The following is a 13,455-nucleotide window of genomic DNA, read 5'->3' on the forward strand; positions in this document are numbered from 1 at the left end:
AGTGTCATTCTTCGAGAATACGACACAAACCAAGAAATTCGGCACCTATCATGCCTTTCCGGCTTCCCCACGGCAGCTGCCACGACACATGGCGCCAGCCTAGCAGAACATATCACACAAATACTACTACACTCGACGGGCCATCCCGGGCGGTGTGTCACAGGCGGGCGCCGGGTGTTGAAGCCGCGTTATAATATAGGTCGGGATGGAGGTTCATGTTGCTTGTTGCCATCCTCGAGGACAATTGGCCATGAGCATGACGAGTGTAGCTTTGCATTGATCACCTCTAATTGACTGCAACCTCAGTATCAGCGGAGGTCAACCCACCGAGAAGGAGAGAGACATCAAACACCAACTGAACATATCTCGGGGATAGACAACCCAACACAAGGAAAATCCACAGAGGGCCAGACGCTTGGGATCCTCCCCATCATGGCCCCATTCACCGGGTTCCAACTCATACATACCCACCACTGTCAGCTCGCATATACCCAAAGCCGATTGGACCGCCTCGGCAGCATTGTATTGACATGGTAGCACGGCATTTGCATAGCAAGCCACCAAAACGCCATCTTTCTCAGTCAGGTCTCGGGGAACAGAGCGCAAAATGCCCATGTCCCGGACCGGCCGCCGGCCGTCCATACCTCGGCAAGCCGCATGTGCTTTCCTTCCCTATCTACTGATTGGACCGAAGGTGTAGAGATGATGGGTTTGACGTTTCACTGCTTCGATATGCCTTTTGGACCCATGAAACCGGCGAGCAAAGCTGCTATCTATCGTAAAGAGAGGGATGATAATGGTTGGGGGAAATGATACCCCTGCTTGTCGGGGGGGTTGTCTTCCACACCTTTCATATCACGAGCGGATTTTGTGTTGTAGAATAGAGAGATTCTAGAAGAATTTGAGCAGCATCAATTTTTTTTTTCTTTTCTTGACTGGAAGGAGAAGATTCCATGCGTGACATTCACAGCTTGATCAATCATTCTTGTTGTCTCTCTTCCCTATCACCACCATCGCCATCACCACGCAAGCCAGTACCATTTATACACACACATTCCTGCGTCATCTCACAAAAACGTCACCCAAAACTCTTAGTCCGTCCCCCAAATTACCCCTTATTCAACCATCCCGATAACACCCACTATCCTAACAAAGTATCCCTCTCCCTCGACATCTCCACAAAGCCATGATAAATCTTGGACGTCATCCAGCCCACACCCACACCCACACCCGCCTTCTTCTCTCACACAGCTGACAACCCCCCCACCATTACTCTCCCGTCAAACTTACAAATCTTGCTCAAAGTCCCACAATCTCTACAGCATTCCCCCCTCTAACCATCGCACACATCACGTATCTCACGATCCAGCAAGAAAGTAAACCCTTCCTGTTCAGAAATCCTCATCTTCCACCCGCAAGCAAAAGCTCGCCCCTCTGTCTCACGCTTCCCCGTAAACACAACTAGGTAGTTACCCACATCAACACACGCCCAAAAATTGCACCATGTCCCAAATCATCAAATTGTCTATTTTACCTTCCCCCCCCACCCCCAACCCCCAACATGCTCAGATACATTAACACATCCCATACACACCAAATCAATACCCCCCCTTCATAGCCTGCCTCCTCTTCACCTTCTCCGTCAACCTCACCAGCGCAGACTTGATCTCCCCCTTCTCAAAAGTATCAACATCATAATAAACCGGCGCAATTTCCTATATTTACCCCCCCCCCCCCAAAAAGTTAGCAATCCTCTTCTTCCACTTTCTCCCCCCCCCCCACCCAAAAAACAAAAAACAAAAAAAAGAAAAGAAAACTTACAAGAAGCCACTCGGGCCTAACATTCGTCACCGTCCGGATATACTGCTTCGTCGTGAGCACAAACTCATTGTACACCACCCAATCATACGGGCTCGACACCACCGTGCTCGGATGAATCATCACCATCTGGTCGTCCTTCACTGTCTTGTAAATCTTGCTATTCGAGCTCTCCCTCATGGCGACCTGCATAAAAAACCCCGCCAGCAGCGCCCGCCGAATGTTGGTGTAATAGTCCTTGTTGTTGAACGGCGTCGACACGAGCTCAATCTCGTGCGTTTCCATGATGCGCTTGAGCTGAGCCCGGACATTGTCGGCAGAGGACAGGTGACGGAACGACAAAAAGTGCTCGTGGCACCATTTCTTGACGTCCTCGCCGTTTTGCTCGGCGCCCTTGTAGGCGTGGTAGGCGTTGAGAAGCGTCAGGTGGTCGCCGTCGGGGTGGGCAAACTGGGCCTTCATCTCGTCGGCACGCTTGCGGTTGTTGTTGGGACGGATCCATATTTGAGGTACCGACAACAACGAGGTGATGGAGAGGATCTCGTTGGAGCAGTAGAACTCGGGAGAAGAGATGAGCATGACGGCCAGAGCGGGATCCAAGGGGAACTCAGACGCCAAGCTCCCAAGCTTAGTGAGACCACCGTCATCATCGAGACAGGCAAGGTAGTTGAGTTCCTCGAGGGCGCGCATCATGGTCTCAGGGGCTGGTGGGTCCATGAAGTCAAAGTGCACCAAATCTTCGACACCAAGCTTCTTGAGTTCAAGAATGGTGTTGGAGAGGTTAGACCGGAGAATTTCAGGATAAGTCTGCTCAATAAGCTCTTTCTTGAAGGCCTTCTCGGTGTAGAGACGGAAGCACTTTCCCGGCCTGGTACGACCGGCACGACCAGCTCTCTGTTGGGCCGAGGCCTTGGAGATGGGAGAAACCAAGAGCGATTCCACACGAGAGCGAGGGTTGTAGATCTTTTGCTTGCTGAACCCAGGGTCCACGACATAGACGATACCGTCGATCGTCAACGAGGTTTCGGCAATGTTGGTCGCCACGATGCACTTGCGGCCGGGACGACCCCCCTTCCGGAATGGCTCGGGGGCCTTGTCGAAGATCTTTTGTTGTTGATGTGGTGGCAAAGTACCGTAAAGAGGGTAGATGGCCAGCGGACCAGCGTCTGATTCTCTGACCATATCATCCACCTCCAGACTGATCCGGCGGCAGGCATCCTCAATCTCCTCTTCACCCGTCAGGAAGAGCAGGATGTCACCCTCGGGCTCAACCGCATGAATCTGAAGAACTGTCCTGACGGCGGCCTCGACGTAATCTCGCTCGGGTTCGGGGGTGTAAAAGATCTCGACAGGGTGTGTGCGACCGGGAACGGCGAGCAAAGGGGCAGGAGGGTCCTCCTTCCGCAAGCTGAAATAGGACTGGAACTTTTGCGCATCGAGCGTGGCAGACATGACAATGATCTTCAGGTCGTTTCTTCTGTGGGCGATCTCCTTGAGGAGGGCCATCAGGATATCGGTGGCGAGCGTACGTTCGTGAGCTTCATCGAGAATGATGCAGCTGTACCGGTTCATGTTGGGATCGTGCATGGCCTCGCGCAGCAGCTGACCATCCGTCATGTACTTGAGGAGAGTCTTGGGGCCGGTCCTGTTCTCGAAACGAATGCTGTAACCGACTTCCTGACCCAGTTCAACATCGAGTTCGTTTGCGACACGCTGGGCGACCGACATGGCGGCGACACGACGAGGCTGTGTGCAAGCAATGAGCTTGCCGGTCTGGTGTGGCATTTCGTCGTAAAGAACATACTGAGGGATCTGTGTGGTTTTGCCGGAACCAGTCTCACCGACGAAGACGAGAATCTGGGTCTTGTGGTAGAGCTCGAGGAACTCTTCGCGCTGCTTGGAGACGGGCAGGTCGCGACGAGTCCTGAGGATCTTGAAGTAGTTCTCCGAGTGCGGCTTGCCGGTCCAGGGGTTGATGTCCGAGTCCTCAGCCTTCGCGGCCTGAAGGGCGGTGGTGTTGTGGCGCTCCATCTCGTCGAGAGGCGACTTGAAGTCGTTGGCGCCGTCCATGTTGAGGTGGGCGAGATATGGGTTGGGCTTGTCGTCGGTCTTGATGCGCTTCGAGTCCTGGGCGTCGCTTTCCACGCTCGATCGCTTCGTGCCCTTTTGATCGGCCATTCCGAAGGTGAGAGGAGTGAGTGCAGAGATGGGGTGAGAGATTCTGCACAAGACAGATGGAATGGCGGGGATTTCACTGTTTGCGCTTGCCTTGCCCTGTCGATGCCGTCCACAAGGCTGCCGCAACTTTTTGTTTGGCAAGCACATCCGCGTTTCCACCAAAATTTTGGATAGTGGGGCGATCAAGACTCCAGTCCGGCGATAAGCATTTACAGAGTATACGATTTATCTCACCGGGACTTATACAGCTGTTCAAGCTTTCAAGTGCTAACTTGTCGAATTTATGACAAGTATTTATACATTGTTTTCGAGGTGGGTTTGATGAGGAGAGGTCTACTCATTCTACTCTCAGCAGCTCAGAACAGGTCAAAACAAACATCTCTACAGATTAAGTCGCTTATGTATCACTCTATCCGATCTCACACCCCGCGTTCCACACTGTTTCTGCCCTGACCCAAGCACAGCAACCCAAATTTTCTCTCAGGGTTCGGGCTCACCTAGACAATCGGCATATTGGGAAGAAACGTGGTGGCACAGTCCCGAGTTCACTTTGGGGCCCCGTTGTACCTATCATAGAGCAGCTTTGAATCATCATTCAAGTTTGGGTTTTCCCCTGCTTTTGCTCCAAGTCCGACTCGACGTCCGTCCCATCACCCCGCGGTGGTTGTTAGCCCCGCCAAACTGAATGTGCTTTTATATACCACCTCTATCACATCGCTACACTCACTCTACCCAAGCTCATAAATCGACCCCAACATGTCGTATTCAGGAGCCCTCAACCCGGCCTCGGAGGACTACGAGTCCCGTCCTCATTACTACATTGGCCAGCACGACTCGGACCGGTGCGAGGTCCTCGACGACGACCAGTACAACCAGGTTCTTAACAGTGGAGTAAGATCCCTTGCAGATTCCCGAGCGTAAACAAACACTAACACGGACTGTCTAGTTCAACTTTGTCACTGCCCCAATCACCAACCAGCATTTCTTCCGGAGGGTTGTCAACCAGCACAAGGAATTTCTCAAGGAGAGGCAAGAATGGAACGACCGTCTGGCTCCGGCTCAAAGGACGAACCCGTCTCTGCCAGTACCCATCGTGCCTACACTGACAGATGAGGACACCTCGCTGTACCCAAGCCACCACATCGGCTCCTTCATCACCTATGCCAGCCCATGGATCGACCTTTGCTCCACAGACCCGTACATCTCGGGCGTCTCTCGCCAGGTCCTCAACATGGAGGTCGCCTATGCCAACTTCTGCGGTGCCAGGACCATCGTGATCCCCGGGCCTAGGCAAGATGAGAGCGGCCGTGGTGTTGCTCAGTTTGCCCGTGCGATTCAGGAGGCGTTGCTTCAGGTGACAAGGGCTAACCTGATCATTCACCTGCCCATGTACCGCGAGCCCCTGTTGGAGGAGAAGTGCGAGACGCTCTCGGATATCTTTGACGGGAGCCGTATGGACGCTGACCCCAAGAAAGAGATTGACATCTTCACTTCATGGGACTCATGGCACACCATCCGCTCAGTATGCGAGTACTCGAGCAGATTATTCCTCGCCCTCCGCATTCCTCGCCGTGTGCCGGAAAAGAACCTCCAGGAGCGGTGGTTCTCGGAGCCATTGCACTTCTTGACCATCGGCCAGTCCGTCTTTCAGTCCAACCGAGCCGGCAGCCCAACCCTCACCAAGCACCACCAAGATCTCATCAACCGTTACATGCGTCTCAAGAACGCCCCCTGGATCATCCTGAATGATGTCGGCCCCAACGCCGAAGACCTCGGCGCCGCCCGTGCCATCAAAGCGATCGAGTACCCCTCCCTCGCCGAAGCAAGCAAAGCCCTCCAGGAACGCAAGCCCAAGTCGGGCCTGAACGAGTACGTCTCGTACATGAAGTACCTCGAGCGCCAACAACCCCCCTACACGGCCATGGAAACCCCAGCCTTGACTAGTTTCCAAGACTGGCTCCAGTCCCCCCTCCAGCCCCTCGCCGACAACCTCGAGTCAGCCACCTACGAGGTCTTCGAGGGCGACCCGGTCAAATACGACCAGTACGAAGCCGCCATCAAGGAAGCCATGGCCGAGTGGAAGATCCTCAAGAAGCCCTCGGCCCTCGGGACAGAGAGCGAGCCTTACAACCCAGAACTCGTCTGCGCTGTCGCCGGCGCCGGCCGTGGGCCTCTTGTTACTCGTGTCCTCCGCGCAGCACAGGCAACCAACACCAAGATCCAACTCTGGGCCGTGGAGAAGAACCAGAACGCGTTTGTCTACCTCTTGAACAAGAACAAGCGGGAGTGGGACGGGCAGGTGACGCTCGTCAAGACAGACATGCGCGGCTGGGGCGGGCCGGTTCCCCGGGGGTCGTCTACGCCGTGCAAAGTTGACATACTGGTGACGGAGCTCCTTGGTTCGTTTGGAGACAATGAGCTGTCGCCTGAATGTCTGGATGGCATCCAGAACCATCTCTTTCAACCGAGCGGGATGTCCATCCCTCACAGCTACACCGCCCACCTCTCCCCGATCTCCACCCCGAGGCTGTTTGCTGACATCGCCTCCCGCGAGTCAGACCCGCACGCGTTTGAGATCCCTTATGTTGTTAGATTGTTTCAGCTGGATTTCAACGCGCAAAAGGTCCCTAATCACCCGAGGTTTCAGCAGGCGTGGGAGTTTGTTCATCCTGTTGGTGTCAACAGGGCGGACGAGTTTGCTGCTGAGTATGGGTTTGGGAGGAAGTATGTCACTCCCGGCGGGGGGGCGATGTATGGGAGTAATGGGACGAACGAGCATAATGCCAGGCGCTGTCACTTGACGTTTGTTTGCCCTACGCGGGGTGTTACTCATGGGTTGGCGGGGTATTTTGAGTCGACGCTTTATGAGAGCCAGTTGGAGGGGGGGGGAGAGGGGAAAAAGGTGGAGATTAGCATCTTGCCTGATCAGATCGATAGGAAGAGTAAGGATATGATTAGTTGGTTTCCCATCTTTTTTCCGCTCAAGGTATGTAACATTCGCAAAAGGAGAATGGGAGGTGGGGGGAGGACGGTTTTGCTGACATGACGCACGATTAGAAACCGCTGTACTTTCCTCAGGACGCCGAGTTGGAGGTTAGCATGTGGAGGCAGACGGACGACACAAAGGTTTGGTATGAGTGGCTGGTCGAGGTGTACGCCTGGGTTGGGCCGCAGACGAGGATCAAGGTGGGGGCGAGCGAGATGCATAGTAGTAAGAAGGTTGCTTGTTTGATGTAGTTGTGTTGGATAGTAGAGGGGGTATATGGTAGGCTAGGGAAAAGAAGGGGTGTTTTAAAAAGTCGGTTTTGAATTGCTACTTTGAGATATCTGACTCTTTGGTTTTGGCCCCATTGTGTCAGCAGAGAGAGAGAGAGAGAGGTATCGACAGACAGCGAAGAAACCTCTTACCATTTTTTATCTCTATCATGGAAGATTTTATGTAACGCCTTTTTCTTTTTCTTTTTTGCCGCCCTTCATCCCCCTTCTCCGACTTGCTCTTTGCGCCGCATAATGTCCTCCTCCCCTTCTGTTGGGCCAGTCAAGTTATCGTGATGACACTGGCGGCAATGTAGAAATGTTTTGCGCCGTCATCGTCTTGTTGGTATTAACCCCCCCATGTGAGACCCAGTCCCTCCCCAATCGCGACCTCGCGTCAATGTCCTATTGCGTTCTCTATCCATCCCACTCTCGATCTTAAAACTTCAGCCCCACGCCCGCCGCTCACTCCTCCATCTTCGTATCCCCCCCCTTGTCCCCCCCCTCAGCACCCCTTACATAAAGCACATTATTACACCGGATCAGGACCTGGCCGAGGGTGCCCGTGAACTTTTGCTCAATGAACTCCTCCGTGTTGGCGAGCTGGATGTTCATGTAGGAGTCGATGCTCTGTTTTGTTTTGCCGTCGTCATATCGTCAGTGTACCGATTGTTTCTATTGCACTTTTGGGATAAAAAACATACGACTAATCTCCCCTTGTACTCTGTCTCGTTCCACTTTAGGCGGACGATCACGTCCTTGTTGACGAGGTCTTGGAGGAAGGGCCGGGGGTTGACGGGGACGAAGGAGGACATTTTTGCTTTTTCTCTCCCGTTGACTGTATGGGGTGATAGATGTGTGGTGGGCGGGAGCCGTTGTCGTCGTGGTCGTCGTGGTCGTGGTCGTCGTCGTTGTGGTGATTGATGATGGTGGTGGTGGATAGTCAGTCGATAATTAGTTGATAACAGCGAATGCGACCAGCAAGCAAGCTTGGGGGAAATTTTGGCTTGGCATTTTGCGCAACTGGCGCGGCGCGCAAACCGCGTCGTTGGTTGGTTTGGGTAGGTGGGCAGGTGGCTGGCGGGTGGCACGGGCTGGCATCACTCAACACACTCTCTTACTCATCACAGATGTTCGTAAATGTAGTTTTTGAAACAAATAATCATAATAATAATACAAAATACAGCTCAGTATAAACATTCAGCAATTCAAGGAGTTTCATTAACCCACCCAACCCTCATCTACACCGCCGTTGAAAAACCCAATTCCCGTCCCCAGTCATCCATCCATCCATCCATCCATCCATCCACCCCCTTTCAAAAAAACCAAAAAAGTCATGATATAACCTATCCAAAGTCCGTCTAACATAGCCCCAAATAATCCATCCATCCCCAGTAATCACGCTGATGAAATACCCGCCCGTTTCCCAAGTAAAATCAAACATGAAAAGCCACCGTTCCCAAAGTCCAAATCCCAGAAATGATATAATATATGAAACAGATCTCCCCCCCCCCCACCCCCACCCAACTTCCTCACTCATGCGCTTTGATCTTGCTTGTTTACCCTCACCTCCCCAGGTAACCACCACCCTCCCAATCACAACCACCCCAACGGACTCGCCGCCCCCCTCCCCAGCCTCGTATCCGTCAACCCGCCACTACTCCCGGTAGCCTGCGTGACCCCCGTCCACCCCGTCATCCCACTCTCCGGACTCGCCGCCCTTTCCCTCTCAACCGGCACCTCCGCCTCCAGCTCGGCTGGCGCCCTCGTCCCGATGGGAACTTGAATCCCCACCCCGTACATCACCCCGCTATCCCCCCTCCCATGGCTCCTTTTACTTTCATACGTCCTCACACTGCCCGGACTGTGCAGCAAGCTCTGGCTTCTCTTCCCGTACCCACCACCCAGCCTTGGGGAAGGTTCCTCCGATAGCTCGTACGGTGGCGGGATGGCACGGTAAGAAACCGATTTTTCTTTGGGAGGGACGGGGGGTGCTTCGGCGTGCTCGGGAATGGTGTTGTGGTGCATTCGGGAGGAGGATCGATGGGAGCGTTGGGAGCGGTAGGATGGGGTTGGGGCTGTATGTTGACTGTTTGTGTCGTCGTAGAAGGTATGGTGGGGGTGGGAGCGGGTGCTGTAGCGTGAAGGGGCGCCGCTTCCGAGTTGGGGGGGTTTTTGTTTGGGGGCGTATTGTTTCCTGCGACGGCGCATGTAGCACCAGAGACATAGCGAGGAAAAAATGATGAAAAACCCCAGGCCGCCGCCGACGGCGATGCCGATTATGGCTGTTGAGCTTAGGCCGGCGGACGAGGAGCTGGTGTTGTCTGGGGGGAGAAGGACGTTGGTTGCGGGGGGGATGGCTGCTGTTCGGGAGGGGATGAGGGCGTTCTAGATAGGGGGTTAGTATGTACACGGACGAAAAGGGGGAAGGGGGAGACATACGGAGAGATCAGAGGCTTGGAAGCGGATCTGAACTGCATAGGCTGATATCGCGCCTCCTCTGAGGGTGACGGTTGCAGTGCTGGCGATGGTGGAGTTTTTGATGACGATTGGCTTGAGTTCGCCGGCGCCGCCTTGCCAGACCGTGGTGCATCCTGATTCCGGCTTTGATTCGGTTGCGCAGGTGTATTCGACACCATAACTGGACGTGCATGTTAGCGCTCAAGTCTTCCGTGAGCGTGAGATATCAACATACTTTGGACAGCAGGCAATGGCGGTTTCCGTCACGGTGCTTGATGTGCGAACACTCGAGCATGCAGCTGTATACTCCTGCGGGCAGAACCCAGGCGAGTAGTATTTTGTCGGTTCCGGATCATAACCACTCGGGAAACAGTCTTTATGTGTTGGGAATAGCGGCCCCTGAACATAACTCGACTCCTTATCCCCCTCAAAAACCTCGTAAAAGTTGGAAAGAACCGTCGCACAACTCGACGGAGCCGAGAAGGTCGTGGTCAACGGACCGATGGCCGCCATCTTTGAGCCGCCCGCTCGTTGTTATCCGATATCAATTCGTCGTCAACCCATCCAATGTCACAGCTGCTTGGCGTTGATGTTTCGTCCTCGACAAAAAGTTGCACAATTCCTTGGTGTTTGTCGTTTTAGAGTCTTGTCGTCTGAAGAGATGAGATGACGAAAAGAAGGATAGACAGAAAATGCAGAAGAGAGAGAGGGAGAGAGAGGGAGGGAGAGGAAAGATTAACGAGACCCAGGCCCAACGGCGCAATTTCCATTCCCAGAAGGGACTTGGGTGCAGCACCGCCGGGGGGTTTTCTGCACGCCGCTCTCGTGCTCACACGCTCGGCGATTGAACCCACCTTTTCCCCTTCCCTCACCACCTCCTGGTGCGTTGGGGTCCGGAGGCGGCGAGGCGGCGAGGCGGCACCGTATTGATAGCTCTGCAGACAACTGATGCTGCTGAGCTGTTGAATCGAGTCTACTGCTGGCAAAAGAGCTCTCTACCTTTTGACACGAAGCATTGAAGCAACCCTTGGGGTTCGGGCATCTCGGCCATCTTCTGGCTCCCTTTGGGATGCGATGGCGGCAAATTGACCAATGGAAACAGGTGTGGTTTTTCTAGCAAACTCAGCCCCCCTGTTTACCAACTGGTGCAAGTTTGTTCCTCTGTCAGGTCCGGTTTGTGTCTGAGCAAAAAAGAGTGACAGCAGCAGGTCCAGGTCTCTGGGAGACGGCACAGAACGTCGGGGAACGTGGCTGAATGCGACTTTACTGGTGTTGCTGACCTCAGAGCCCACTTCGAGGGGGAGGTAGGTAGGTACCTGACGTGTAAAAAAAGCGACGGGTCCAGAAGGCGGGGAGCCCGTGTTTCCAAGCGCATTTTCTCTCAGACTGTCCCCCTCATCTTTGCCGCGTTGCTACTTGACCAGCTGGACCTCCTGAGAGTTGATCACGTCGTGATTGTTTCCAGTAGAGAGACACGGGAGGTTGATATTCAGACATCATAAAGCCGAGACCAATGCCTTTCGGCAGTTTTTCTTCAACAACAATGCATTTGTTCATGGAGAGTCCAAGACATGAACCCTGCACCACCGCCAGCCTTGCAGGGCCCCAACCGATGGCGACCAACGCGCTACCCGTCGATCCAAAGAAGCGTGTGGGGCCTCGTCTATCCACGACGAACCACGACGACGTCCCTTCAGCTGGCTGTCTTTCTGTCAGTATGAGCTCATAAGAAACACTATCAATTGAAATATTCTTCATGATGCCGGAGAAACAACAACATCAAACTGACCGACACGGAAAAAGCTTCCGTTTGTCCAGCGAGCAACATCACAGCTGACAGCTGACAAGTTGAGCTGGACGTCAGCACACCAAACATGGATGGATTTGTTCCAGCGTTTCGATAATCGTCCAACCCGGCTAGACTCCCTTGGCGTTGCAATAGCGGATCACATCCCTGCAAGCACTTACGGCGATCCCTGCTGATTGGCCCGCCCTCTTGTCAAATGTCGGTGCACGTGCCATCTGTTTATCATAATCTTCTTATCGGTCTTCTCCAAGCTTTATCAGTTCGAGGGGCACTTGACGGCAGCTTTGCTTTCCATGTCGTGCTTTCTGGGTAGATACCTACCTACCCCTCATCTTTCCCCCGCCGAAAGCAGGCCTGACTCGTTGAGCACACCATGCACACCGGACAAAGAGGCCAGTGGGAGAGAGACAGGCTGGTGGTGGAAAGCTCCGAGGAGAGCACTTGAGTTGGAGCTTTCCTTGTTTATTGCATGCCGGACTCGGTGAGAGCTTCCACCAGGCTCGGAGAAGAAGAGAATTCTCAAAAGAAGTCTGTCTTTGGGCCCTTTTCCCCCCTTCTCTCTCACCTACCTCGGGATACTTGAATCAATCACTGTAGTACCTGTCCCCTAGAACCTCACTTCTGTCTCCTCTGCCTCTGCATGTGTTAACCACCACCGCCCAATTTATCCCTACACATCCTGATCGCCTCAACAGGATGGCCACCCTCTCTTCCACGACGGTCCTCGTCGCCGCTCTCCTGGCCACAACCACCCTTGCGCAATCCAACGTGCGAGTCTGGTCCTCCGTCGCTTGGATCCTCTACGGCGACCGCACCCCTTTGCTGTCAGACAACCCAACCCTCACCCCCCTCGGCGCGCAACAGCTCAAAGCCCAAGGCGCCGCCCTGCGAACCCGTTACCTTTGGAAATCCTCCCCTGACGACGACGACGACGACGACGACGATGACATCGATAGTAACGGCCTCGACGACATCGCCCCCATCCACGGAATAGAGCAATACACCATCAACAACCGCCAGCTCAGAGCCATGTCCACCACCGACACCTACAACATCGCCTCGGCCATGGCCTTCTTCCAAGGCCTCTACCCCCCCACCACCATCAAACCCTCCAACTCCACCGGCGGTGCCATCGCCGCCACCCTAGCAAACGGAACAACAATGACCTACCCCCTCGACGGCTACCAATACCCCCAAATCCAAACCCTCTCCCGCCTCTTCAACCCAGACTCCATCTACCTCGACGGCTCCTCCCACTGCCCTTCCTTTTTGCAGTCCATGGCCAGTTTTCCAAGCGAAGAAACCCCCTCGTCCAACCTCTCCACCTCGTCCTCCTTTTACGCAAGCCTCTACGCCCGCATCTTCAACTCTTCCTCCCTGCCCTTGGACCAGCTCGACTTTCTTCAGGCCTACAACATCTACGACTACGCCGCCTACCACCACCTCCACAACCCGTTGCTATCTCCCCTTTTTGCCGAAGGTGAACTTCCCCGCCTCCGCTCCCTGGCCTCGAGCGAAATCCGCTCCCGCCACGGGAACCTCTCCCTCCCCATCAGGACCATCGCCGGGCGCACCTTGGCAAGCTACACAAAATCCCTGCTGGTAGACAACATCCGTTCGGCGGGTTCCACCAGCAAGCTCAACCTCCTCTTTTCGTCATTCGAGCCCTTTGTTGCGTTTTTTGCGCTGTCGAGGCTGGATGCAGGCGCGAGCAGGGAGCTGTTTCGTGAGCTCCCTTACCCGGGGGCGGTGATGCTTTTTGAGCTCTTCAGCACGGTGAATACGACCAAGGGGAGGGATGGGGAGGAGGAGTACCCCGAGGTTAAGGACCTGAAGGTGAGGTTTCTGTATAGGAATTCCAGTGCGAGCGAGGCGAGGTTGAGGGTTTATAGTTTGTTTGAGACGGGGGTGAACTACCGAATCCGGTAATGGCTTTT

At 54.2% G+C, this 13,455-nt stretch overlaps 5 protein-coding genes across 5 annotated transcripts; 2 read left to right on the top strand and 3 right to left on the bottom strand.

The window, feature by feature from the left end:
* Nucleotides 1-1,598: 1,598 nt before the first annotated feature.
* On the bottom strand, nt 1,599-4,143 carry PODANS_6_5030 (uncharacterized protein; the record flags this gene model as incomplete). Its single annotated transcript, XM_001909966.1, has 2 exons — nt 1,599-1,715; nt 1,843-4,143. 2 exons carry the CDS (start codon nt 4,141-4,143, stop codon nt 1,599-1,601), a joined length of 2,418 nt encoding a protein of 805 aa, XP_001910001.1.
* A 609-nt stretch (nt 4,144-4,752) lies between these two features.
* On the top strand, nt 4,753-7,233 carry PODANS_6_5040 (uncharacterized protein; the record flags this gene model as incomplete). The annotated part of the gene is made up of 3 exons (XM_001909967.1): nt 4,753-4,887; nt 4,943-6,982; nt 7,054-7,233. 3 exons carry the CDS (start codon nt 4,753-4,755, stop codon nt 7,231-7,233), a joined length of 2,355 nt encoding a protein of 784 aa, XP_001910002.1.
* A 483-nt stretch (nt 7,234-7,716) lies between these two features.
* On the bottom strand, nt 7,717-8,066 carry PODANS_6_5050 (uncharacterized protein; the record flags this gene model as incomplete). Its single annotated transcript, XM_001909968.1, has 2 exons — nt 7,717-7,881; nt 7,956-8,066. The coding sequence occupies 2 exons, from the start codon at nt 8,064-8,066 to the stop codon at nt 7,717-7,719; spliced, it is 276 nt and encodes a 91-aa protein (XP_001910003.1).
* A 1,846-nt stretch (nt 8,067-9,912) lies between these two features.
* PODANS_6_5060 (uncharacterized protein) lies at nt 9,913-10,224 on the bottom strand (the record flags this gene model as incomplete). The annotated part of the gene is made up of 1 exon (XM_001909969.1): nt 9,913-10,224. One exon carries the CDS (start codon nt 10,222-10,224, stop codon nt 9,913-9,915), a length of 312 nt encoding a protein of 103 aa, XP_001910004.1.
* Nucleotides 10,225-12,214: 1,990 nt separating this feature from the next.
* On the top strand, nt 12,215-13,447 carry PODANS_6_5070 (uncharacterized protein; the record flags this gene model as incomplete). Its single annotated transcript, XM_001909970.1, has 1 exon — nt 12,215-13,447. One exon carries the CDS (start codon nt 12,215-12,217, stop codon nt 13,445-13,447), a length of 1,233 nt encoding a protein of 410 aa, XP_001910005.1.
* Nucleotides 13,448-13,455: the final 8 nt, after the last annotated feature.

Source organism: Podospora anserina, chromosome 6 (assembly GCF_000226545.1).
Source record: "Podospora anserina S mat+ genomic DNA chromosome 6, supercontig 2".
Classification (NCBI taxonomy): domain Eukaryota; kingdom Fungi; phylum Ascomycota; class Sordariomycetes; order Sordariales; family Podosporaceae; genus Podospora; species Podospora anserina.